Consider the following 26,836-nt stretch of genomic DNA (forward strand, 5'->3'; position numbering starts at 1 on the left):
CAATAGACTGCTAATATAAGAGGGTACTATTTAATGGACCACCAATATAAGAGGGTCATTTTCAATGGACCAGTAATGTAAGAGGCCACTTTTCAATGAACCACTAATATAAGCGCATACGTTTCAATGGCCCACTTATGCAAAGGGGCACTTCTCAGTAGACCACTAATATAAGAGGGTACTATTCAATGGACCACTAATGTAAGAGGGTACTTTTCAATGGATCGCTAATGTAAAAAAAGCACCTTTCAGTAGACCACTAATATAAGAGGGTACTATTCAATGGACCACTAATGTGGGAGGACACTTTTTAATAGACCACTATTGTAAGAGGGTACTATTCAATGGACCACAAATAGAAAAAGACACATTTCAATGAGCCACTAATGTAGGAGGCCACTTTTCAAAGGACTACTAATGTAAGAAGGCACTTTTCAATGGGCCACAAATGTAAGGGGGCATTTTTTAAAAGACCACCAACGTAAGAGGACACCATTCAATGGGCCACCAATTCAAGAGTGCACTATTCAATAGACAATTAATATAAGAGGGCACTTTTTTAATGGACCACAAATATAAGAAGACACATTTCAATGAGCCACTAATGTAGGAGGCACTTTCTAATGGACTACTTATATAAGAGGGCACTTTTCAATAGACTACTAATGTTAAAAGGGGAACTTTTCAATGGGCACTAATGTAAGAGGGCATCCTTCAATAAACCACCAATGTAAGAGGGGCACCATTCAATGGACCACCAATTCAAGAGTGCGCTATTCAATAGACCGTTAATATAAGAGGGCACTTTTCAAAGGACCACAAATATAAGAGGGCAATTTTCAATGGACTACTAATGTAAGATGGCATTTCTCCTTTGGTTTGGTTTCAAATGAAGGCCAGTTGGGAGCTCGGCACCACGGTCCTCACACCAAGAACCAGCGTATCGAGAGACTTCTTTTGAAGAAAGTGTCGCGCCATCATTAGGACGCCGTGGCGTTTATCAGTTTCACCTCTTGGCGCCCCGGTCGTCTGTATGTGCGGGCGACTCCGGAGTGCAGTGGTAATTACCCCCGGATCAGAGGGGGTCAGCGTCGCAGCAGATTCTTCTATTGGTAATGAAAGGCGGAATGAGTCGGAGCGAAGGAACAACGGGAGCCTTATTCAAAGCCCTACATGAGGCTAATGCAATGCTCTCTGCAAATGTACACTTGCATATTAATCAGGCTTGTTAAATAAATGTGCCGTATCTGTGTATACCGCGCACGCCGCGCGCCCCGGCCTGTAATCACTCCGAAAATAAACTTATAATTAAGACGCCTCTTCATGGTCAAATAACCTTCATGAAACTCCATTATCCTGCAGGAAGGAGCACACCGGGCGCCGGCGTTAGATGTAAATATGGCCGCCGCTGTTCTGACGCGACTTTGGGGGGGTGTCCTACCAAAGCGCTTACTTTTGTTCTTCTCTTTTATGTTTTTTTCTTTTGTTCTTCTTTTTTTTTTTTTTTTTTTTTTTTCTTTTTTATGTTTTTTTATATGTGTTTTTTTCTTTTGTTTCTTTTTTATGTTTATGTAGCAATATGTTCTGTATCAGATTTAAATGGAGATTTGAGCATCGTCAATGGGATAAGTTAACTCCACTTTCCTGGGGAAAATAAAAATTGCTAATTAAAAAAAAAAAGAAGAAATTAAGGGCCAGATTCATAAAGAGTTACGCCGGCGTATCAGCAGATACGCCGACGTAACTCAGAATCTAAGCCCGTCGTATGTTTAAATGTATTCTCAAACTGAGATACACTTAAACATGCCCAAGATACGACCGCCTGCGCCGTCGTATCTTAGGGTGCAATATTTACGCTGGCCGCTAGGTGGCGCTTCCATTGCGGTCGGCGTAGAATATGCAAATGAGTCATTACGCCGATTCACGAACGTACGCTTGCCCGTCGCAGTACATTTACGCCGATTCCGTAAGAGATACGCGGCGTAAAGATAAACATGCCCCCTAGGTGGCGTATCCAATGTTAAGTATGGCAATCGTTCCCGCTTCGCAATTTGAAAATTTTACGTCGTTTGCGTAAGTCGTCCCTGAATGGTGCTGGACGCCATTTACGTTCACGTCGAAACCAATGACGTCCTTGCGACGTCATTTAGCGCAATGCACGTCGGAAAATTTAAGGAACGGCGCATGCGCAGTACCTTCGGCGTGGGAACGCGCCTAATTTAAATGATCCACGCCCCCTACCCGGATGATTTGAATTAGGCGGGCTTGCGCTGGGGGATTTACGCTACGCCGCCGCAACTTTACAGGCAAGGGCTTTGTGAATCAAGCACTTGCCCGTAAAACTTGCGGCGGCCTAACGTAAATGCGATACGTTACGCCGCCGCAGATCTACGTGAATCTGGCCCAAAGTGTATACAATTGCTACACATGTCATATTGTAATTGAATGTTGTTAAAAATTAAATTTCCTTTCCATCCTGCAGCCGCTGTAATTTTCTGTAAAATGCAATATGGCCACCTGAAGGTGCTCTGTACACAGATGGTATACAGAGCGTCCTCCCGAGAAATGTAATTTCCTGCTCACTGATTTTCCCAGAAGTCAGATTTTGGGCATCCCCTGCAACAATTCTATTTTTATTTTTGGTGAGATACTCCCAAAGGGAGGCACTTACTCATTAGAGCCCTGCAGGTGCAGCATCTGATTGATAACGATAAAATCACTCCCCATTCACATTCAGATCTGAAAATGGCTGTGCACCGTCGCTCCCCATCCAACCTGATGGAACTTGAGAGGTCCTGCAAAGAAGAAGAATGGGAGAAACTGCCCAAAAATAGGAGTGCCGAGCTTGTAGCATCAATACTCAGAAAGACTTGAGGATGTATATGGTGCCAAAGGAGCTTCACCAAAGTATTGAGGGGAGGAGCCTGTGATACTTATGTGTATGGGAGGAGTCTGTGATACGTATGTACATGGGAGGAGCCTGTGATGCTTGTGTATATGGGAGGAGCCTGTGATACTTGTGTACATGGGAGGAGTCTGTGATACGTATGTACATGGGAGGAGCCTGTGATACTTATGTACATGGGAGGAGTCTGTGGTACTTGTGTACATGGGAGGAGCCTGTGATACTTGTGTACATGGGAGGAGCCTGTGATACTTGTGTACATGGGAGGAGTCTGTGGTACTTGTGTACATGGGAGGAGCCTATGATGCTTGTGTACATGGGAGGAGCCTGTGATACTTGTGTACATGGGAGGAGCCTGTGATACTTATGTACATGGGAGGAGCCTGTGATACTTATGTACGTGGGAGGAGCCTGTGATACTTATGTACATAAAAAGGAATCTGAGATACTTATGTACATGGGAGGAGCCTGTGATGCTTATGTACATGGGAGGAGCCTGTGATACTTATGTACATGGGAGGAGCCTGTGATACTTACGTACATGGGAGGAGCCTGTGATACTTATGTACATGGGAGGAGCCTGTGATACTTATGAACATGGGAGGAGCCTGTGATACTTATGTACATGGGAGGAGCCTGTGATACTTATGTACATGGGAGAAGCCTGTGATACTTATGTACATGGGAGGAGCCTGTGATACTTATGTAGATGGGAGGAGTATGTGATACTTATGTACATGGGAGGAGCCTGTGATACTTATGTACATGGGAGGAGCCTGTGATACTTATGTACATGGGAGGAGCCTGTGATGCTTATGTACATGGGAGGAGCCTGTGATACTTATGTACATGGGAGGAGCCTGTGATACTTATGTACATGGGAGGAGCCTGTAATTCTTATGTACATGGGAGGAGTCTGTGATTCTTATGTACATGGGAGGAGCCTGTGATACTTATGTACATGGGAGGAGCCTGTGATACTTATGTACATGGGAGGAGTCTGTGATACTTATGTACATGGGAGGAGCCTGTAATACTTATGTACATGGGAGGAGTCTGTGATTCTTATGTACATGGGAGGAGCCTGTGATACTTATGTACATGGGAGGAGCCTGTAATACTTATGTACATGGGAGGAGTCTGTGATACTTATGTACATGGGAGGAGCCTGTAATACTTATGTACATGGGAGGAGTCTGTGATTCTTATGTACATAGGAGGAGCCTGTGATACTTATGTACATGGGAGGAGCCTGTGATACTTATGTACATGTTTGTTTTGTTTTTTTAATAAATTTGCGTCATTATGGGGGTTTGTTTGTCGAATTTTGAGACAAATAATTAATTGAATCCATTTTTGGAATAAAGCTGTACTGTAAAAAATGTGGAAAAAGTGAAGTCTGGCACGCCGAGGGATTTATCACGATTGTTCTCTCTCCTTTTTTATTTTTCATCGTAAAGGTAAAGTCACATTTTAAGGTAAAAATAGAAAACGTTTCCCGGCACAAAGCCTCGCTAACCCACCGCTCTATTTTCATTTCTCGTCCTCAGGTACCACAGTGATGAACATGCTGGCGTTTGATGCGGACGACCCCACAACTGACAACGCCGTTCTGCGCTACAATATCCTCAAGCAAACGCCCGACAAGCCCTCGCCTAACATGTTCTACATCGACCCTGAAAAGGGCGACATTGTCACGGTGGTGTCCCCGGCGATGCTGGACCGCGAAGTAAGTAACGTTCGCTACCGGCTGCCTGAATACGAGGGAACGCTGTGTGCGATTTTTGGAGGAGATGAACCGTTGGGTTGCGTTGGTGGCGCGGCTCCCGTGATTTATTGGGTGTGAGGAGCTGATAGTATAATTGCATTCATTAAGATTCGCATTAAGATAAATTTGCAAGTCGGCATCTGACAGCCGGCACAAATGACAATTGGGGTGGAGACGGAGTTGATTTAGTTAAAGACGCAGCAAGATTTCATCTCTGACTTCATCATGGAAGGAGAGGCGTCGCCCGCCCTCATTGTAGGATCCTGGCATAGTCTGGTTGCTGTTGTTCTTGTGTCGCGCGTGGTCCGGATAGGTTTATTTTTGTATCTGTTTGAAATTGCGATTGGTGGCATTGTGATTACTGCGACCCGTTTTAGCTTGAAGTGCTAAAAATTGCTCCGGTGATTTACTAGTTGAGAGGGTGCGGGCATGTGGGAAGCCCGTTCAGGAAGCGTGCTATCCATGTAGTGTGGTCATGCCACATGCCTGCACCTTAAAGTAATGTAATAATGTTACATTTTGGTGAAGAAACAACCTCAGCTTCTCTTAGGCCACACCCACTGGCACTTTTTGTCCGACCCCCGAGGCTTAGTCATAAGCTACCTCTCTGATTAAGCCCCAAATGTAGGGTGAAACATGTCAGCGGCCTCTTTGGCTATGTCCAATGACGTGTTTCATCTCACCTCCGGGGCTTAGTTATAGAGGACCTCTCTGATCAAGCCCCAAGGGTGGTGCGAAACGTGTCAGTGGCCCCTTTGGCTATGTCCAATGACGTGTTTCATCTCACCTCCGGGGCTTAGTTATAGAGGACCTCTCTGATCAAGCCCCAAGGGTGGTGCGAAACGTGTCAGTGGCCCCTTTGGCTATGTCCAATGATGTGTTTCGTCTCACCTCCGGGGCTTAGTTATAGAGGACCTCTCTGATCAAGCCCCAAGGGTGGTGCGAAACATGTCAGTGGCCCCTTTGGCTATGTCCAATGATGTGTTTCGTCTCACCTCTGGGGCTTAGTTATAGAGGACCTCTCTGATCAAGCCCCAAGGGTGGTGCGAAACATGTCAGTGGCCTCTTTGGCTATGTCCAATGATGTGTTTCGTCTCACCTCCGGGGCTTAGTTATAGAGGACCTCTCTGATCAAGCCCCAAGGGTGGTGCAAAACGTGTCAGTGGCCCCTTTGGCTATGTCCAATGACGTGTTTCGTCTCACCTCCGGGGCTTAGTTATAGAGGTCCTTTCAGATTAGGCCTCGAAAGTAGGGCTTTTGTTATAGAGGACCTCTCTGATTAAGCCCCCGAGGGGTGGGGTGAAAAGTTTCTTGCACCGGGGGCCCCTGAAGGTTCTAGTTACGTCTCTTATATTGACCTTCTTTTCTCTCTTCCCAGCATTAGAAAATCCCGTCACCTCTACTAACAGCGAGGAAAGGGAAATGTCTGGTTTGATTTTCGTAGTAGCTGCAGCTCTGTCTCAATAAATAGCGGACATTGCATGTGGCAGGTGTTGAGAAAGTGTTATTTTTCTTTCTCACTCCGAGGAATGTCAGTTCTGCACCGGGTGATATATTGGGAATCTGAGCGAGTCGCCTAAAGGAACTCAGACCCGGGAACAGGCGACCGTTTGTCACACGTGGCAGCGCACCTTCAAAACTTTTTCACTCTGGAAGTCCATTATGGACGGCGGTTGGACCAGACAGCTCAATCTCTTTGTGTCAGGATTAGAAAAAAAATATATAGAAGTCGATTTACTAAAAACTGAAGAGTGGAAAATCTTGTGGAGCTGTGCATGTTAGCCAATCAGCTTAATATCCATAGACCTGATGGACCTGGTATGGAATTTGGGGGGACCCCCACTCAATTTTTTTAATTAAACAGATATTCATTAGTACTTTCAATTAAATCGATTTTTACAAAAGGAAAACATTCCACAAATCAAAGATTAGTCAACACAAAGGGCGCAGTACAAGGGGGAATGGAAGAGGGGACAGTAGAGGGGTTGTCAGGAGGAGACAACACTGGGATCAGGAGGGCACAGTATAAGTTCTGGGACACTTCCCGGGACACGACCCTATAGGGACAGTTTAGTAAAAAGCATGACTGTCCCAGCAAATCCGGGACAGTTGGCAAGTACGATGTAATGCAAGATTATTGTACCTTTGGCCCCTGGGCAGTGCCCTTGCACTAAGATGGCCCTGGGCCAGGTGCATGGATTAGAGGGGTTTGCACCCCTGTGCCCCTAATGGAGCGGCCACCGCTAGAGTTTAAAGTTTATAGGTCAGCTAGGGTTAGGGGTTAGGGTTTAGGGTTTGGGGTTGGGGTTAGAGTTGGGGTTGGGGTAGGTCCCAACTGTCCCGGATTTCGAGGGACTGTGCCCGATTTGGAACAAAGTCCCTCTGTCCCTCTTTCCTCCTTATTTGTCCCTTATTTTGATCTGATCTATATAATTGTATATAAAATTCACTATCTATCAAAAAGTGTTGCCCTCATCTACATCTACATCATACCTTTCCAGCAGGGGTCATGGCGGGACCTATACTTCCCTATTGGCTGCCATGCTGCAGGTTCTCCCAGGTACAAGAAATGAAGTAGTATGATTAGGATTTTCTCTCCTCCTGTTCTGCTTCTATGGATTCCTTCCGCTTGACTTCCACTCATTTCCTTGGAGAGAAAACGAAATGCGTTTCATGTCTTTGCCGGTATTATTTCATGCTCTGTCATTCCGAGCGGCAGATGAAAGCCACGCTGTCTTTATTTCCATTTACATTTTTATTTTTTTTATGTCAGCCAAAATCTAACCCTGAACACGGCAAGAGAATGTACTTCTTCCTAACGGGTTCTGGCACGCCGAAGGTCCCGAACCCGCCTCTGCAGCTCTTTTTTTTGCTGCGGTCACAAAACTGGGTGGGCTTGGAGCGCAATGCTCTGTGCTCCGAGGCCACCCTTTTTTGTGCACTCCGCCGCATTGGAATCCATAGTTCGGTGCCACTGATACATAGATCAGGGGGCCGGATGCATGCATGGGGGGAGGGGGTGCCCGTGTGCCCTCTATGGATGGGCCGCCACTAATTTGCATTGTTAGAATTCTTTTCTTTTTTTTAAGGAGAACTCCAAGCCAGACACAAAACTCTACAGCAGTTAAAACACATCTACCGTGGAAACAAAGATCTACTGGGGAAACAAAGATCTACTGGGGAAACAAAGATCTACCGGGGAAACAAAGATCTACCGGGGAAACAAAGATCTACCAAGCAAACAAAGATCTACCGGGGAAACAAAGATCTATCAAGGAAACAAAGATCTACAGGGGAAACAAAGATCTACCGGGGAAACAAAGATCTACCAAGGAAACAAAGATCTACCGGGGAAACAAAGATCTACCGGGGAAACAAAGATCTACCAAGGAAACAAAGATCTACCAGGGAAACAAAGATCTACCGGGGAAACAAAGATCTACCAGGGAAACAAAGATCTACCGGGGAAACAACGATCTACCAGGGAAACAAAGATCTACCGGTGAAACAAAGATCTACCGGGGAAACAAAGATCTACCGGGGGAAACAAAGATCTACCGGGGGAAACAAAGATCTACCGGGGGAAACAAAGATCTACCAGGGAAACAAAGATCTACCGGGGAAACAAAGATCTACCGGGAAAACAAAGATCTACCCAGTAAACTAAGAGCTACTGGGGAAACAAGGAATTACTGGGAAAACAAAGATCTGCCGGGGAAACAAAGATCTACTGGGGAAACAAAGATCTACCGGGGAAACAAAGATCTACCAGGGAAACAAAGATCTACCGGGGAAACAACGATCTACCAGGGAAACAAAGATCTACCGGTGAAACAAAGATCTACCGGGGAAACAAAGATCTACCGGGGGAAACAAAGATCTACCGGGGGAAACAAAGATCTACCGGGGGAAACAAAGATCTACCAGGGAAACAAAGATCTACCGGGGAAACAAAGATCTACCGGGAAAACAAAGATCTACCCAGTAAACTAAGAGCTACTGGGGAAACAAGGAATTACTGGGAAAACAAAGATCTGCCGGGAAAACAAAGATCTACCGGGGAAACAAAGATCTATCGGGGAAACAAAGATCTACTGGGGAACAAAGATCTACCTGGGAAACAAAGATCTACCTGGGAAACAAAGATCTACCAAGAAAACAAAGATCTACTGGGGAAACAAAGATCTACGGGGGAGACAAGGATATACCTGGCAAACAAAGATCTACCCGGGAAATAAAGAGCTACTGGGGAAACAAAGATCTTTCAGGGAAAAAACAAAGATCGACTGGGGAAACAAAGATCACAAAGCTCTACCGGGGAAACAAAGATCTACAGGGCATATAAAGATCTATCTAGGAAACAAAGATCTACCGGGGAAACAAAGATCTACCCGGTAGTGTGATAATAGTGCCAGTTTATTTGCTATGGTCACACAACTGGGTGGGCTTGGAGCACAATGCTCGGCGCTCCGAGGCCACCCTTTTTTGAACACCCCACCGAATCTATGGTTCGGTGCCACTGATATGTAGATCAGGGGGCCGGATGCATGGATGGGGGGGGGGGGCGGTAGAACACATTGCCAGTAGAACACGTTTCGTCTTGCTCCGACACAGCCTGGCCCCGGGCTCCAGAGCTGATAAGCATCAAGTGTCCCTCAATTAAGGTTTATGCAAATGGCCGATCCTCTCTCCGGCTCGGTGAAGTTGTCCTGCAGCGGAGGACCTGTTGTCCCTTCTAATTAGTCCGGCGGTGTCATTCTGCATGTTAAGCAGCCGCCTGCATTCCACACAAACAGCTCCGGGGACTTCCCAGAAGGACTTGCAGCCGAAATTCACTTGCTGCTATTTGAACGGCATTGTTCTTTGTAGATAAAACTTTCCATCCCAGCGGGCAGCCAGATGAAATGTGCGCTCTTCATTTGTTTTTATGTTGTCCGCTCTGACAGACGGACAAAAATAAGGACTTCGTTCTTCATCTTTCTCCTTTTTTTGTGTGGTAATAAGCATCTTTAAGCACTCAATACACCTATTACTTGACTCTATCTATATGCAAATGTTAAACTCTCCGTGCGCTCTCCTTCTTTTAATGAAAAGATATTAATCTTTACAGTGAACGATCCCCGCATTTCACAAACGCTTTAAAACTTTGAAATATTCATATTTACCGTGACTGCGGTGCCTCGAAATCAGGAGCCAAGCCGTCGCTTTGAAACTCATTTCCATTGTTAGAACTCTTTTCTTTTTTTAAGAAGAACTCTAAGAAGAAGCCAGACATAAAACTCTGCAGCATTTAAAACGCACCTCTACCGGGGAAAGAAAGATCTACCCGGGGAAACAAAGATCTAACCAGGGAAACAAAGATCAACCAACCGGGAAACGAAGATCTAACCGGGGAAACAAAGATCTAACCAGGGAAACAAAGATCTACCGGGGAAACAAAGATCTAACCAGGGAAACAAAGATCTACCGGGGAAACGAAGATCTACCGGGGAAACAAAGATCTAACCAGGGAAACAAAGATCAACCAACCGGGAAACAAAGATCTAACCGGGGAAACAAAGATCTAACCAGGGAAACAAAGATCTACCGGGGAAACGAAGATCTACCGGGGAAACAAAGATCTACCCGGGAAACAAAGATCTAACCGGGGAAACAAAGATCTACCCGGGAAACAATGAGCTACCGGGGAAACAAAGATCTAACCGGGAAACAAAGATCTAACCGGGAAACAATTATCTACCGGGGAAACGAAGATCTACTCAGGAAACGAAGATCTACCGGGGAAAGAAAGATCTAACCGGGGTAACAAAGATCTACTGGGGAAACAAAGATCTACCCGGGGAAACAATGATCTACTGGGGAAACGAAGATCTACCCGGGAAACAAAGATCTAACTGGGAAACGAAGATCTACCCGGGAAACAAAGATCTACCGGGGAAACAAAGATCTAACTGGGAAACGAAGATCTACCCGGGAAACAAAGATCTACCGGGGAAACAAAGATCTAACCGGGGAAACAAAGATCTAACCGGGGAAACAATGATCTACCCGGGAAACGAAGATCTACCCGGGAAATGAAGATCTACCCGGGGAAACAAAGATCTACCCGGGAAACGAAGATCTACCCAGGAAACAAAGATCTACCAGGGAAACGAAGATCTACCGGGGAAACAAAGATCTAACTGGGAAACAATGATCTACTGAGGAAACGAAGATCTACCGGGGAAACAAAGATCTAACCGGGGAAACAAAGATCTACCAGGGAAACAAAGATCTACCTGGGAAACAAAGATCTACCAGGGAAACGAAGATCTAACCAGGGAAACAAAGATCTACCAGGGAAACAAAGATCTACCCGGGAAACGAAGATCTACCCGGGAAACAAAGATCTATCCGGGAAACAAAGATCTACCGGGGAAACAAAGATCTATCCGGGAAACAAAGATCTATCCGGGAAACAAAGATCTACCGGGGAAACAAAGATCTACCCGGGAAATGAAGATCTACCTGGGAAACAAAGATCTACCAGGGAAACGAAGATCTACCTGGAAAACAAAGATCTACCCGGGAAATGAAGATCTACCTGGAAAACAAAGATCTACCCGGGAAACGAAGATCTACCCGGGAAACAAAGATCTACCGGGGAAACAAAGATCTAACTGGGAAACGAAGATCTACCCGGGAAACAAAGATCTACCGGGGAAACAAAGATCTAACCGGGGAAACAAAGATCTAACCGGGGAAACAATGATCTACCCGGGAAACGAAGATCTACCCGGGAAATGAAGATCTACCCGGGGAAACAAAGATCTACCCGGGAAACGAAGATCTACCCAGGAAACAAAGATCTACCAGGGAAACGAAGATCTACCGGGGAAACAAAGATCTAACTGGGAAACAATGATCTACTGAGGAAACGAAGATCTACCGGGGAAACAAAGATCTAACCGGGGAAACAAAGATCTACCAGGGAAACAAAGATCTACCTGGGAAACAAAGATCTACCAGGGAAACGAAGATCTAACCAGGGAAACAAAGATCTACCAGGGAAACAAAGATCTACCCGGGAAACGAAGATCTACCCGGGAAACAAAGATCTATCCGGGAAACAAAGATCTACCGGGGAAACAAAGATCTATCCGGGAAACAAAGATCTATCCGGGAAACAAAGATCTACCGGGGAAACAAAGATCTACCCGGGAAATGAAGATCTACCTGGGAAACAAAGATCTACCAGGGAAACGAAGATCTACCTGGAAAACAAAGATCTACCCGGGAAATGAAGATCTACCTGGAAAACAAAGATCTACCCGGGAAACGAAGATCTACCCGGGAAACAAAGATCTATCCGGGAAACAAAGATCTACCGGGGAAACAAAGATCTATCCGGGAAACAAAGATCTATCCGGGAAACAAAGATCTACCGGGGAAACAAAGATCTACCCGGGAAATGAAGATCTACCTGGGAAACAAAGATCTACCAGGGAAACGAAGATCTACCTGGAAAACAAAGATCTACCCGGGAAATGAAGATCTACCTGGAAAACAAAGATCTACCCGGGAAACGAAGATCTACCCGGGAAACAAAGATCTACCAGGGAAACAAAGATCTACCGGGGAAACAAAGATCTACCCGGGAAATAAAGATCTACCGGGGAAACAAAGATCTACCGGGAAATTAAGATCTACCCGGGAAATAAAGATCTACCGGGGAAACAAAGATCTACCGGGGAAACAAAGATCTACACGGGAAATAAAGATCTACCAAGGAAACAAAGATCTACCGGGGAAACAAAGATCTACCGGGGAAACAAAGATCTACCAAGGAAACAAAGATCTACCGGGGAAACAAAGATCTACCTGGGAAACAAAGATCTACCGGGGAAAGGAAGATCTACCAAGGAAACAAAAATCTACCACTTTGGCCAAGTGGAAATCAGGTCTCACAGACCTGCCTCCTGATTGGCGAGGAGGAACTTTAGGGTGATAATAGCGAAAATTAATTTGCTACGGTCACACAACTGGGTTTGATTGGAGCGCAAACTGTGATCTGCTGTGTCCAGCTTGAGCTACTGAGCTCTGTACGCAATAGGCTTTTTGCAAAAGGAGATGCAGCAAAATGCATTTTCTACAGGACTCTGGGCCTGCTTTGTTGGGAACGGGAGAGAAAAGTGCATGAAAAAGCTCCGTTTGCCGGGGGGGGGGGGGGGGGGGTCTTTGTGCGGAGTCTGAATGACGAGTGATCCAAATAACTTATTTCTTTTATCAACTTGCATGAAATCGTTCCTCTGAAATGCCCGTCTGGGTCAGTGCGTCCCGATCGGAGGGTATTATCCTCCTTACAGATGATGTCTATTTGATCACTTCCATCAGCTTGTAAATAGCTCCCCTCCCCTCCCCCCTTCCTTTTTCTCCCGGCATTATCGTACCGCACTCGCCGTTCCTTCTCTGCCGCCATCATTGTTTTGCTTTATCTTCCGCTTGCATGTAAACCAATTAATTATTTTACCGTCGGTCCTTTTATAGCCGCGGACTGACCGTAATAGCGGGCATATTTTTATTCAATTAATGAGTGTTTGACGAACGGCCTAATGCATCATGACTGTAATAGCTCGTTGTACGCAAGCTGGCGGCGGCCTGCCCCACCGCCGCCGCCGGACGGCGAGTCTTTTCAGAACAAAGTAAATAATCAAATCATAAAATCCTCCGTAGCTCCTGGGGAAAAAAAAAAGATGTTTACAAAAATTGAATGTTCCCAGCTAATGCGTTCCGCTTTTATATAATGATGTTTTTCACGGCAAGATAAAGAGGTCTGTTTTATCAAACGGCTCCGAACAGCGATAGGATTCCAAGCCGATGGGGCGCCATTTCTGGCCTGAAACTTGGTTGCTGCTGTGAGGGAGGGGGAGGGGCTTAGTGGGTATGTCAGCTCAAAACTTTGTTTTATAGTTATGGATAGCGTGTGGTTGGCATCGGTGTGCGCAGCCTATTGCATTGACACAACTCAAACACACATAGACGTGCGCAGGGGGTTTGCCAGGTGTACCTGGGCACACCCTAATCACTATGTGCACCAGTGCCCACCAGTGTCACCTACGACTGCCCATCAATACTGCTAACCAGTGCCCACCAGTGTCACCTACCAGTGCCCATCAATACTGCTAACCAGTGCCCACCAGTGTCACCTACCAGTGCCCATCAACACTGCTAACCAGTGCCCACCAGTGTCACCTCTCAGTGCCCATCAATACTGCTAACCAGTGCTCACCAGTGTCACCTACCAGTGCCCATCAATACTGCTAACCAGTGCCCACCAGTGTCACCTACCAGTGCCCATCAATAATGCTAACCAGTAATCAGCAGTGTCACCTACCAGTGCCCATCAATACTGCTAACCAGTGCCCACCAGTGTCACCTACCAGTGTCCATCAATACTGCTAACCAGTGCCCACCAGTGTCACCTACCAGTGCCCATCAATACTGCTAACCAGTGCCCACCAGTGTCACCTACCAGTGCCCATCAATACTGCTAACCAGTGCCCACTAGTGTCACCTACCAGTGCCCATCAATACTGCTAAATAGTGCCCACCAGTGTCACCTACCAGTGCCCATCAATACTGCTAACCGGTGCCCACCAGTGTCACCTACCAGTGCCCATCAATACTGCTAACCAGTGCCCACTAGTGTCACCTACCAGTGTCCATCAATACTGGTAATCAGTGCCCACCAGTGTCACCTACCAGTGTCCATCAATACTGCTAACCAGTTCCCATCAGTATCACCTACCAGTGCCCATCAATACTGCTAACCAGTGCCCACCAGTGTCACCTACCAGTGCCCATCAATACTGCTAACCGGTGCCCACCAGTGTCACCTACCAGTGCCCATCAATACTGCTAACCAGTGCCCACCAGTGTCACCTACCAGTGCCCATCAATACTGCTAACCAGTGACCAGCAGTGCCACCTATCAGTGCCCAGCAATACTGCTAACCAGTGCCCACCAGTGTCACCTACCAGTGCCCATCAATACTGCTAACCAGTGCCCATCAGTGCCACCTATTAGAGTCACACATCGTTGCCCTTCGGGGCCACCTATCAGTGCAATCTCATCATTGAAGAAGAAAAATTACCAGTTTGCTAAATTTTATAACAAACTATGAAAACTGTTTGTATATTTTTTTTCAAAATTTATTTTTTTGGTTTGTTTAGCAAAAAATTGAAAAGCCAAACCTGAAATTTTTCCTACACTACAGAAAACTGACCTACTGTTGCAACCTTGCAACACTAGAGGGTGCTACATTTATATAAAGTATTAATGAGAGAGAGGGAGAATTCAATAAAATGTATATAGAAAAAGAAATAAAAAATCCTCCAAAATAGTTTTAAAATAATTACAAAAATGTACCAATTTGAATACAGGGGGGGCTGCAGACAATGGCAACCATCGTCAGGGGGGCTGCAGACAACGACAACCATCGTCGGGGGGGCTGCAGACAACGGCAACCATCATCGGGGGGGCTGCAGACAACGGCAACCATCGTCAGGGGGGGCTGCAGACAATGGCAACCATCGTCAGGGGGGCTGCAGACAACAGCAACCATCGTCAGGGGGGCTGCAGACAACGGCAACCATCGTCGGGGGGGCTGCAGACAACGGCAACCATCGTCGGGGGGGCTGCAGACAACGACAACCATCGTCAGGGGGGGCTGCAGACAACGTCAACCATCGTCAGGGGGGGCTGCAGACAACGGCAACCATCGTCAGGGGGGCTGCAGACAACGGCAACCATCGTCGGGGGGGCTGCAGACAACGACAACCATCGTCAGGGGGGGCTGCAGACAACGGCAACCATCGTCAGGGGGGGCTGCAGACAACGGCAACCATCGTCAGGGGGGCTGCAGACAACGGCAACCATCGTCGGGGGGGCTGCAGACAACGACAACCATGGTCAGGGGGGGCTGCAGACAACGGCAACCATCGTCAGGGGGGCTGCAGACAACGGCAACCATCGTCAGGGGGGCTGCAGACAACGGCAAACATCGTCGGGGGGCTGCAGACAACGGCTCTATAAACATCTGTCTTGTATATTTGAAAATTGCCATTACAGAGTTTTAATTATATTATCGGAACGCCGACCCCTCCCACCCGAGGATTCAGGCGGCGGCAGTTCAAGAGCTGTATAAAACCTGACACTCCTCGTTCTTCACCCATCCCCCGAGCTAACATTTAAATTCATTTTCTTTCATCGCAACAAAGTATTTTAATTGGAAATTAGTCTTGATTGCATGCAAATGTTTGAGGATCTTTGATACGGCGGGCGGAGGGAGGCAGTGCTGAAGCCGCGGATATTTATGGAGGACGGAGCCGAGTGCTCAGCGTGGGGCTGTCAGCGCCGGGCCGCCTCACATCGCAACTTTCTCTAACCAATCGGATCGTGACTTTCACCGCCCAATGCACATTTTCCGGTGCGGGTTTGGACTGCAACAGTGGATGCGGCCGCACAAGCGACTGGGATTTTATGAAGCTCTAGTGGTGATGGATGCTAAGAAATATGGACATGATGGGGGGGCTATTTACCAAAGTCCCATCATTGGTGTCAGTGGAAGAAATAGTGTCCCATCATTGGTATCAGTGGGAGGAATAGTGTCCCATCATTGGTGTCAGTGGAAGGAATAGTGACCCATAGATTGTATCAGTGAGAGCAATAGTGCCTCATCATTGGTATCAGTGAGAGGAATAGTGCCCCATCATTGGTGTCAGTGGGAGGAATAGTGCCTCATCATTGGTATCAGTGGGAGGAATAGTGTCCCATCATTGGTGTCAGTGGGAGGAATAGTGTCCCATCATTGGTGTCAGTGGGAGGAATAGTGTCCCATCATTGGTATCAGTGAGAGGAATAGTGCCCCATCATTGGTATCAGTGGGAGGAATAGTGTCCCATCATTGGTGTCAGTGGGAGGAATAGTGTCCCATCATTGGTGTCAGTGGGAGGAATAGTGTCCCATCATTGGTGTCAGTGGGAGGAATAGTGTCCCATCATTGGTGTCAGTGGGAGGAATAGTGTCCCATCATTGGTGTCAGTGGGAGGAATAGTGTCCCATCATTGGTATCAGTGGGAGGAATAGTGCCCCATCATTGGTGTCAGTGGGAGGAATAGTGTCCCATCATTGGTGTCAGTGGGAGGAATAGTGTCCCATCATTGGTGTCAGTGGGAGGAATAGTGTCCCATCATTGATGTCAGTAGGGGGAATAGTGTCCCATCATTGATGTCAGTGGGAGGAATAGTGTCCCATTGATGGTGTCAGTGGGAGGAATAGTGTCCCATCATTGGTGTCAGTGGGAGGAATAGTGTCCCATCATTGGTGTCAGTGGGAGGAATAGTGTCCCATCATTGGTGTCAGTGGGAGGAATAGTGTCCCATCATTGATGTCAGTGGGGGGAATAGTGTCCCATCATTGATGTCAGTGGGAGGAATAGTGTCCCATTGATGGTGTCAGTGGGAGGAATAGTGTCCCATCATTGATGTCAGTGGGGGGAATAGTGTCCCATCATTGGTGTCAGTGGAAGGAATAGTGTCCCATCATTGGTATCAGTGGGAGGAATAGTGTCCCATCATTGGTGTCAGTGGGAGGAATAGTGTCCCATCATTGGTGTCAGTGGGAGGAATAGTGTCCCATCATTGGTGTCAGTGGGAGGAATAGTGTCCCATCATTGGTGTCAGTTGGAGGAATAGTGCCCCATCATTGGTGTCAGTTGGAGGAATAGTGCCCCAAAGGTTGGATAAAGGCAAGCACAGGGCCACATTCACCCCTGGGGGCCACAGTTTGGAGACCATTAGTATGTACTATGCCTGTAGGATCCCAGGGATCTCCGCTTTCTTCCATAGGACGGGATCTTCTGTATATCGGGATGAGAAGTCTGTGGGCATTGTGGGGTTTCCTGATGGAGACGCCATTTCACCTCCGCGGCACTCGGAATGCGTGGAGCGCAGAGCTCAGTATAAAAATAGCAGAATGATTGATCAGGTCGGGGCTCTACTTCCTCTCGCCGATCATGACATTGAAATCTCTTTCTGCGAAGGGCGCGGCGTGATTGATCTTAGTTAAGCCCCGGGGGCACTTTGCTTGCCCCTCCTCCCCCCCCCCCGGTTCTGCCGCTGCGTCTTCTTCCCTTTCATCCCGACCTTTCCCTTCTCAATCAATACTTTTGTTTGCTCAGTAAAAAGAGTATCCAGGCTTTTGCGTTGCTCGGGCGGCGGAATTATCCGTTTCGCTATTTCCGCTACAAATGGATTAAGCGCGGTCAGACGTGGCGAATGAAATATTTATCACCAATGCAAATACAGGTGTTGTGGCGATTCATACATCCGGAAAGGACGGCGGCGCCATCAATGCGATGCGGGAGGAGCTAGGGCTGCAAGACTGGGTGGTTGGTGGGTCTGTCTCAGGGCCGTATTTAAGGCAGGGGCAAAAGGGGAAGCTGCCCTGGGCCCTGTCGTTGTTGTGGGGCCCCAAAGCGGCTGCCTCATACTTGTCAGCTACCCCAGTTTAAATTCCCTCGTCTCTTGAAGTTTTAGTCCTGTGCTGTCAGGGCCGCCATCAGGAATTATGGGGCCCCTTACACAGCTTCAGGCATGGGCCCTCCTGGAGCAGAGAACCGGGGGGCTGCCGCCTGAAATTGAGAAGCGGGGGGCCCTTTAATAAAAAGAAATTAAATATATATATATTTTTTTTTTATGTATTTTTTTTTTAAAGGGGGGTTGCAATCTGGGGCCCTTTAATAAAAAAAAAGAAACCTCTGGGGCCCTTTAATAAAAAAAATATATATAAAAAAATAAACATTTATAAAAAAAGAAAGAAAAAAAAAAAAGATTGTTTTTATAAAAAAAAGGGGGTTGTCATCCGGGGCCCTGGAAACCTCCGGACCTCTAAAAAATAAAAAATTAAATTATCCCTTTTAATAAAAAATAAAATAGAAATATATTAAAAAATATATATTTTTTTTTATAAAAAATAAATAAAAAAATGGGGGGTTGCCATCTGGGGCCCTGTGGGCCTCCCGGCCCCTGGGAACCTCCAGACCCCTAAAAAAAAAATATATATATATTTTTTTTTTTAAAGGGGGCTGCCATCCGGGCCCCTGGAGACCTCCGGGCCCCTTATAGGTGTACTGCCTGTACCCCCCTGATAGCGGCCCTGCAGTGCTGTGTCCTGATATCTCAGTGTGAAGTGCTGCTTTTAATGCTGCCCAGCTGTGCCCGATTGTTGTGTACAGGTGACTCACCTGCAGACCCTGTGCAGTAAAGAGATGATGTGATGTAACCTCTTATTTATTTATTACTATTTGTTTGTGAAGCGCACATATACCACCAGTCGGTGGTGCCAATCTCTGGCAACCAATCAGTGAGCAGTATTACTGTACATTAGTCTCTAGCAACCAATCAACAAGAAGAAATCATGTGCTGTAACCTCTAGCAACCAGTCAGTAAGTGGTGATGATACGCTGTAACCTCTAGCAACCAATCGCAATCTCTGCCTGATCTGATACAGTGAACTGATTTTAAGTCTGGCTGATATTTATTGTACGTCTCAGAGCGAAATTGCATGGAGGGGCCCCAAGAATGTTTTTGCCCAGGGTCCAATCAACATTAACCACTTAAGGACCGCCTCCTGTAAATATACGTCGGCAGAATGGCAGGGCTGGGCAGATGGACATACCGGCACGTCCTGTACATCTACCCAGCCGTGGGTCACGGGCGCGCGCCCGCAACCTGGTCTGAAGCTCCGGGACCGCGGGACCCGCAGACCCGATTGTTGCTGGGGTCCCGCGATCGGTCCCCGGAACTGAAGAACGGGGAGAGCCACGTGTAAACACAGCTTCCCCGTTCTTCACTGTGGCGGCTGCATCGATCGCGTCATCCCCTTTATAGAGAGACACAATCGATGACGTCACACCTACAGCCACACCCCCTTACAGTTGTAAACACACACTAGGTGAACCCTAACTCCTACAGCGCCCCCTTGTGGTTATCTCCCAAACTGCAACTGTCATTTTCACAGTAATCGGTGCATTTTTAAAGAATTTTTTTGCTGTGAAAATGACAATGGTCCCAAAAATGTGTCAAAATTGTGCGAAGTGTCCGCCATAATGTCGCAGTCACGAAAAAAATCGCTGATCGCCGCCATTAGTAGGAAATTTTTTTTTTATATAAAAATGCAATAAAAATATCCCCCTATTTTGTAAACGCTATCAATTTTGCGCAAACCAACTGATAAACGCTTATTGCGATTTTTTTTACCAAAAATATGTAGAAGAATACGTATCGGCCTAAACTGAGGAAAAAAAATGTTTTTTATATATTTTTGGGGGATATTTATTACAGCAAAAAGTTAAAAATATTGATTTTTTTTCAAACTTGTCGCTCTATTTTTGTTTATAGCGCAAAAAATAAAAACCGCAGAGGTGATCAAATACCACCAAAAGAAAGCTCTATTTGTGGGAAAAAAAGAACGCCAATTTTGTTTGGGAGCCACGTCGCACGACCGCGCAATTGTCTGTTAAAGCGACGCAGTGCCGAATCACAAAACCTGGCCAGGTCCTTTACCTGCATTTTGGTCCGGGTCTTAAGTGGTTAAGTGACCAACTCCATGGCAGTCTTTGTGCAATCTACGGGGCGTCACGCCTGTCACAAGCGCCACGCGCTCGGGTTCTTTTTTTTTTCCCGCAGACGTGCGTCTCCCGCCTCCTCGCTTGTCCGTCAACCATCTTGTATTTAATATTTATGCGCCACCATCTGCTCGCCAAGCAGCGTAACGCCGGAAATAACGCTCTTTAAACTTGACACAATGTAACAATATCAAAGGGGATCGCTCGCTTATTATTTACAAGGCGCATCGAGTTTTAAAAGGATTTGCTGACATGAGCCCAACGCTCTTACACGCGCGGGGGGTATTCGCAGCGGCGGCAGCGCAAGGAATCTTCATCTTGCTTTTTAACGACGTGAGCTGTTTATTTTTTTACCCAGGAGCCCAAAAGTATTGGTACTTAGAGGCGCGTCTCCGATCTCGTATTCAGATGGATGCTTGCGACGGAAGCTCGTCGTTTCGCATACCACGGGGGGGATAAGCGGCGTCTCGCATAATACGCACGCATTGCTATTGCTAAAGAAAACGATCCCTTTTTTCGCGGGGGTCCCGATGGGGTTAATTTGCCTCCGACGCCGCCTCCGTTTTTTTTTAATAGGATTAACGCCATAATGCTCTAGATCAATATTTACACGCCTAATTGCTGCGTCCTCGCCGCGGCGCATCTATGAAATACATCCTCTGAAAAAAAAAATTGTATGCATTGCATAATTACAGCTGGCTAATGAGAATCATTTAGGAAGACAGATGTGCAAATGTTCCAGCGCCGCCCCACCCCCGAAATGCGCATTTTAATAAGCAATTGTGTACGCGCCGGCGTCTGCGCTGTCTATTTTTCGTGGACGTCAGCTGGTGGATTTTTTTTTTTTTTTTTTATCATTTTGGCTCCGTCTGGTTTTGGGGACGTCCAATAGAATCTCCACTGTACCTGGATTGGCTCCTCCCTCTGCAAGTATAAAGCTGAACTGAATGCAGCGCTGTATACATTCATAAATACCAAATACATGTATTGTATTCGTGAAAGCGGTATTGGTATTGATTTGGTATTGGTATTGATTTGGTATTGATATTGATTTGGTATTGATTTGGTATTGGTATTGATTTTGTATTGGTATTGCTTTGGTATTGATATTGATTTGGTATTGGTATTGAATTGGTATTGATATTGATTTGGTATTGGTATTGCTTTTGTATTGGTATTGAATTGGTATTGGTATTGATTTGGTATTGGTATTGATATTGATATTGGTTTGGTATTGATTTTGTATTGGTATTGCTTTTGTATTGGTATTGATTTGGTATTATTATTGATTTGGTATTGGTATTGAATTGGTATTGGTATTGGTAAGGATTTGGTATTGGTATTGGTATTGATTTGGTATTGGTATTGAATTGGTATTGGTAAGGATTTGGTATTGGTATTGGTATTGATTTGGTATTGACTTGCTTTTTCTCTACAATAGAGCTTAGGCTAGAAGTAGAAGAAGCAGCACAAGAAGCTAGTAGAGCTGCAAGATTCCGGCCAAAATTAGAATCACGATTATTAGGGCTGGACGTAAATTACGTCCAGCCCTATTCACGGACGACTTACGCAAACGACATAAATTTTTCACATTTCGACGCGGGAACGAAGGCCATACTTAACAATGACTAGTCCAGCTATTTGATGGAATAACTTTACGCCTGAAAATGCCTTACATAAACGGCGTATCTTTACTGCGACGGGCGCACGTACGTTCGTGGATAGGCGTATCTAGTGATTTACATATTCTACGCCGAACTCAATGGAAGCGCCACCTAGCAGCCAGCCTAAATATTGCACCCTAAGATACGACGGCGCAGGCTGTCGTATCTTAGCTAGGTTTAAGTGTATCTCAGTTTGAGAATACCCTTAAACTTAGGACGGCGCAGATTCCGAGTTACGTTGGCGTATCTACTGATACGCCGGCGTAACTCTCTCTGAATCTGGCTATTGGTGTTTAAGTGGTGTGAATGAGACCCAACAGGAAGGAAAAGACGTCTCCCAAGTTTCGTAGCCCGATGTAAACGCGTCGCTCTAAGAAATGAAGGAAAACCTTTCCCATAATTCCTCGGTCACGGCGGTGAAGTGGAAATCATTTTGCCGTGTGTCGCTCCTGAGAACCCTTCCCCCGCTGGGCCCTGTAACTGCTATTTATACCATTTTCCCCAAAGACCGAGAGCAATTTCATTGTAATTCCCCAAAGCTGCTACCGCCGTATCGCGTGGCGTTTGTCCAATTATTTGGGTGGCCAGGACGCAAACGGATGGAAACGGAGATCTCGTCCTTCTCGGCTTCAAAACAATTTCCTCTGCAAATGTTCATCGGCCAATAAGGAGGAGATTTCACACTTCCCTGGCGGCTGTGAGGAGCCAATGAGAACAACGGCCTTTTCATGGACTTTTACACCTTCTTCTTTGTTTTGTTTTTTATATTCTGAGCGACAAAGTATTGCGTGTTGAGCGGCGAAGGTTTGCTTGTTGAGCGACGCAGGATTGCGTGTTGAGCGACGAAGGATTGCGTGTTGAGCGACGAAGGTTTGCGTGTTGAGCGACGAAGGTTTGCGTGTTGAGCGACGAAGGATTGCGTGTTGAGCGACGAAGGATTGCGTGTTGAGCGACGAAGGTTTGCGTGTTGAGCGGCGAAGGTTTGCGTGTTGAGCGACGAAGGTTTACGTGTTGAGCGGCGAAGGTTTGCGTGTTGAGCGACGAAGGATTGCGTGTTGAGCGACGAAGGTTTGCGTGTTGAGCGGCGAAGGTTTACGCGTTGAGCGACGAAGGATTGCGTGTTGAGCGACGAAGGATTGCGTGTTGAGCGACGAAGGTTTGCGTGTTGAGCGACTAAGGTTTGCGTGTTGAGCGACGAAGGATTGCATGTTGAGCGATGAAGGTTTGCGCGTTGAGCGACGAAGGATTGCATGTTGAGCGATGAAGGTTTGCGCGTTGAGCGACGAAGGATTGCGTGTTGGATGACGAAGGTTTGCGTGTTGAGCGACGAAGGATTGCGCGTTGAGCGAACGGCAGCCTATAAGAAAAGCAGCGCAGATAGGAATCTCTTCAGGAGGATGGCGAGCGGCAGCCATAACGTAGCAGCGGCGCTCCTTATTAGGCATGCAGTGATAAGCGTTCAGCGCGTTTTGTCAAGAAAGATTGCAGCCTTCTCATTTCAGTCCCAGGAGGTGACCCACAAAACATTTTCGCCTCTGGTTATAAATATCTGCGCGCTCCACAGCTGTTAGGCTGAACAATGAGAAGGATCGCCTTTCATTAGCTCTCTGCGCTGGGATTTTTTTTTTTTTTTTTTTTTAGCCGCCGCAAGTTTTGGCATCAACCGGCACATCAAAACAAGTAAATTCTTTGTATGGTTCGCTCCTCAGAATCGCTCCGTAGCTCCGTCATTCGCCGAGTTCAGGCCGACCTCTGGAGACTCGCCATCCTGACGCTTCTAATCCAATTTAAAGACAGTTGTTTAACAAGCAGATCCAAGACGCCGCCGCGCATGTTAAATAAAATATAGAAATAAAGAAAAGTCCCGGTGGCAACAATTGTCAAATACAATACAGCAAAATGAGAGTATAGGCGGCACAACCGGCGTGCGCGGTAGGTGGTGGAATGCCGCTATGGGGGAATAAGCTGGATTGGGTCATTAGCAATTGGAAATCAGAGATAAAGGGGAAGTATGGAGTGTGTTTTATATGAATCCACTTTTCCCATTTCTTTTTATTACCGTGGGATTTACTTACCGTATATACTCTATACACTCTCTATATACCGTATATACTCTATACACTCTCTAAGGCACCCCTTCCATAGACTCCCATGTTAAACGATCATTTCTCCGGTAATTTTGGGGACCCGGTACCAGCCGGTCGTAGGTCCCCTGGACCCAGGAACTTGGCACACATGTAGCCCCATTTGTTATCCACACATGTGCAAAGTTTGTTGTCCAGGAGCCTACGGCCGGGGAGCACCGATTTTTTTAAGCCGGGCACCCCTTCCATAGACTCCCATGTTAAACGATAATTTCTCTGGTAACTTTGGGGACCGGGTACCAGCCGGTCGTAGGTTTCCTGGACCTGGAACTTGGCACACATGTAGCCCTATTTGTTATCCACACATGTGCAAAGTTTGTTGGCCAGGAGACCAACGGCTGGGGAGCACCGATTTTTCAAAGCTGGGCACCCCTTCCATAGACTCCCATGTTAAACGGTAATTTCTCCGGTGACTTTGGGGACCCGGAACCGGCCTTGGAACCTTGGCACACATGTAGCCCCATTTCTCTTCTATACGTGGGCAAAGTTTGCTGTCTGGAGGACCTATGGCTGGGGAGCACTGACTTTTCAAACCCGGGAACCCCTTCCATAGACTCCCATGTTAAACGTCGGTCTAGTCATGGACACAGTGAGGCATGGACACAGTGAGGCATGGGCCCAGTGAGGCATGGACACAGTGAGGCATGGACACAGTGAGGCATGGACACAGTGAGGCATGGACACAGTGAGGCATGGACACAGTGAGGCATGGGCCCAGTGAGGCATGGACACAGTGAGGCATGGACACAGTGAGGCATGGACACAGTGAGGCATGGCACAGTGAGGCATGGGCACAGTGAGGCATGGGCACAGTGAGGCAAAGTGAGGCATTGGCACAGTGAGGCATGGACACAGCGAGGCATGCACATGGACACAGTGAGGCACAGTGAGGCATGCAGATGGACACCCTATGCTTATACTCAAGTCAATAAGTTTCCCATTTTTTTGTGGTAAAATTAGGTGCCTCGGCTTATATTCGGGTTGGCTTATACTCGAGTATATATGGTAACCACTAACCAATTGCCTACTGGGGCAAATTTTTGAATCTTTCACATATACAGTATCTCACAAAAGTAAGTACATTTTTGTAAATCTTTTCTTGTATCTTTTCGTGTGACAACACTGAAGAAATGACACTTTGCTACAATGTAACCACTAGACGACCAGCCGCCGCAGTTATACTGCGGCAGGTTGGCTCGCCTGAGCAAATCGCCGTAGGTATACGTTGGCTGGTTTAAGACCACTAGTGGGCGCACACGTGCGGACGATGGAGCGGAGGCACCCACAATCACTCCTGAGAGGCACGGAACGGAGATCTGTCAATTTAAAGCGGAGGTCCACCCTAACAAAAAAAATAAAAATTACATAAAGATGTTCAAAAAAAAATTAAAATAGAAAAAAAATTAAATATTTTTACTTACCAGAAATTGCGGTTGCTAGGCAGATTGTCCTAATCTGCCACTTCCTCTTCCGCGGTGATCTTCTCACTTCTCCTCCTCGCTGTATTCTGGGAACTGTGTGTATCCCAGAGAACAGCCGCCAATTCATAAAGCGCCACGCCTGATCTGGCCCTTGGCTCTCGGGTGGAGGCACCACCATCTTCGGTAAGGGTAGCAGGAAGTGAAGCCTTGTGGCTTCACAGCCTGGTTTCCTTATGCGGCCTGCACAATTTCACTGGTCCCTGCTGTCTTCTGGGACCGGTGTGTCTCCCAGAAGATAGCGGCGGGGGGGATGGAGGACATAGACACCCTCCTAAACCTTGTGGACGGCCTTCCCAGAAGAGTTGAAGCTGTTATAGCTGCAAAGGGCGGGGCCAACTCAATATTGAACCCTCCGGACTAAGACTGGGATACCAATAAAGTTGATGCGCAAGGCAGGCGTCCCAATACTTTTGGCAATATAGTGTATGTACTGTATATATTTGAGATCCTGAGATTAAGATTTTTGTTTAAATTTTCACTGTAAGAAGCCTGGAATGTCTGATAAGAACCTGCGGCGTCTCCGTGTGACAAATGCAGCCACTTAGCACCGTGTCAGTACGGGAAGTGAGGTCGTTCTGACCCAACAGGCAGCTCTTAATTACCCATTTTTGTGAGATTAATGGCACGGCATTAATTGGCTGTTTTGGAACATATTGTCTCTAATGAGCTGTGCCACACCAGAGATTTTTAAGCGCTGTGCGGCGCGATCATCTCCATTGCTTCGATTTTAATGATGATTACGCGATTAATCTCCTTAATGGATGACTCCTCGCTGGTTCCATGATACTGTGCTTTGTTGCAGAAGTTTGATAAGAATTATGAAACAATAGGAATGTTTCCTTCAAAATATCAAATGTGTGGATTTAGATCAAAGGGGAATTACAAAAAAAAATTCCACCAGGTCAAGTATAGTGTAGAATTTTAGTAACATGCAGTGGCGGCTGGTGCTCAAAATTTTTTGGGGGGGCGCAAACAAACTTAAAAAAAAAACAACATCAATTGTAGCCTCACTGTGCCCATCAAATGCAGCCACTGTACCCATAAATTGCTGCCAGTGTGCCCCATCAATTGCCACCAGTCTTCCCCATTAATTGCCGCCCGTGTGGCCCATCAATTGCCACCAGTTTTCCCCATTAATTGCCGCCAGTTTGCCCCATCAGTTGCCACCAGTTGCCACCAGTTTTCCCCATCAATTGCCACCAGTTT

The 26,836-nt window shown here is 46.6% G+C and overlaps 1 protein-coding gene across 1 annotated transcript in view; it reads left to right on the forward strand.

Moving 5' to 3' along the window:
• CDH13 (cadherin 13) overlaps positions 1–26,836 on the forward strand; it is a 561,676-nt gene that overhangs the window by 401,292 nt on the left and 133,548 nt on the right. The window contains exon 7 of the mRNA XM_040329592.1: positions 4,456–4,634. Coding sequence (XP_040185526.1) covers positions 4,456–4,634 — 179 coding nt within the window. The remainder of the gene's footprint in view (positions 1–4,455; positions 4,635–26,836) is intronic.

Source organism: Rana temporaria, chromosome 11, assembly GCF_905171775.1.
Source record: "Rana temporaria chromosome 11, aRanTem1.1, whole genome shotgun sequence".
Classification (NCBI taxonomy): domain Eukaryota; kingdom Metazoa; phylum Chordata; class Amphibia; order Anura; family Ranidae; genus Rana; species Rana temporaria.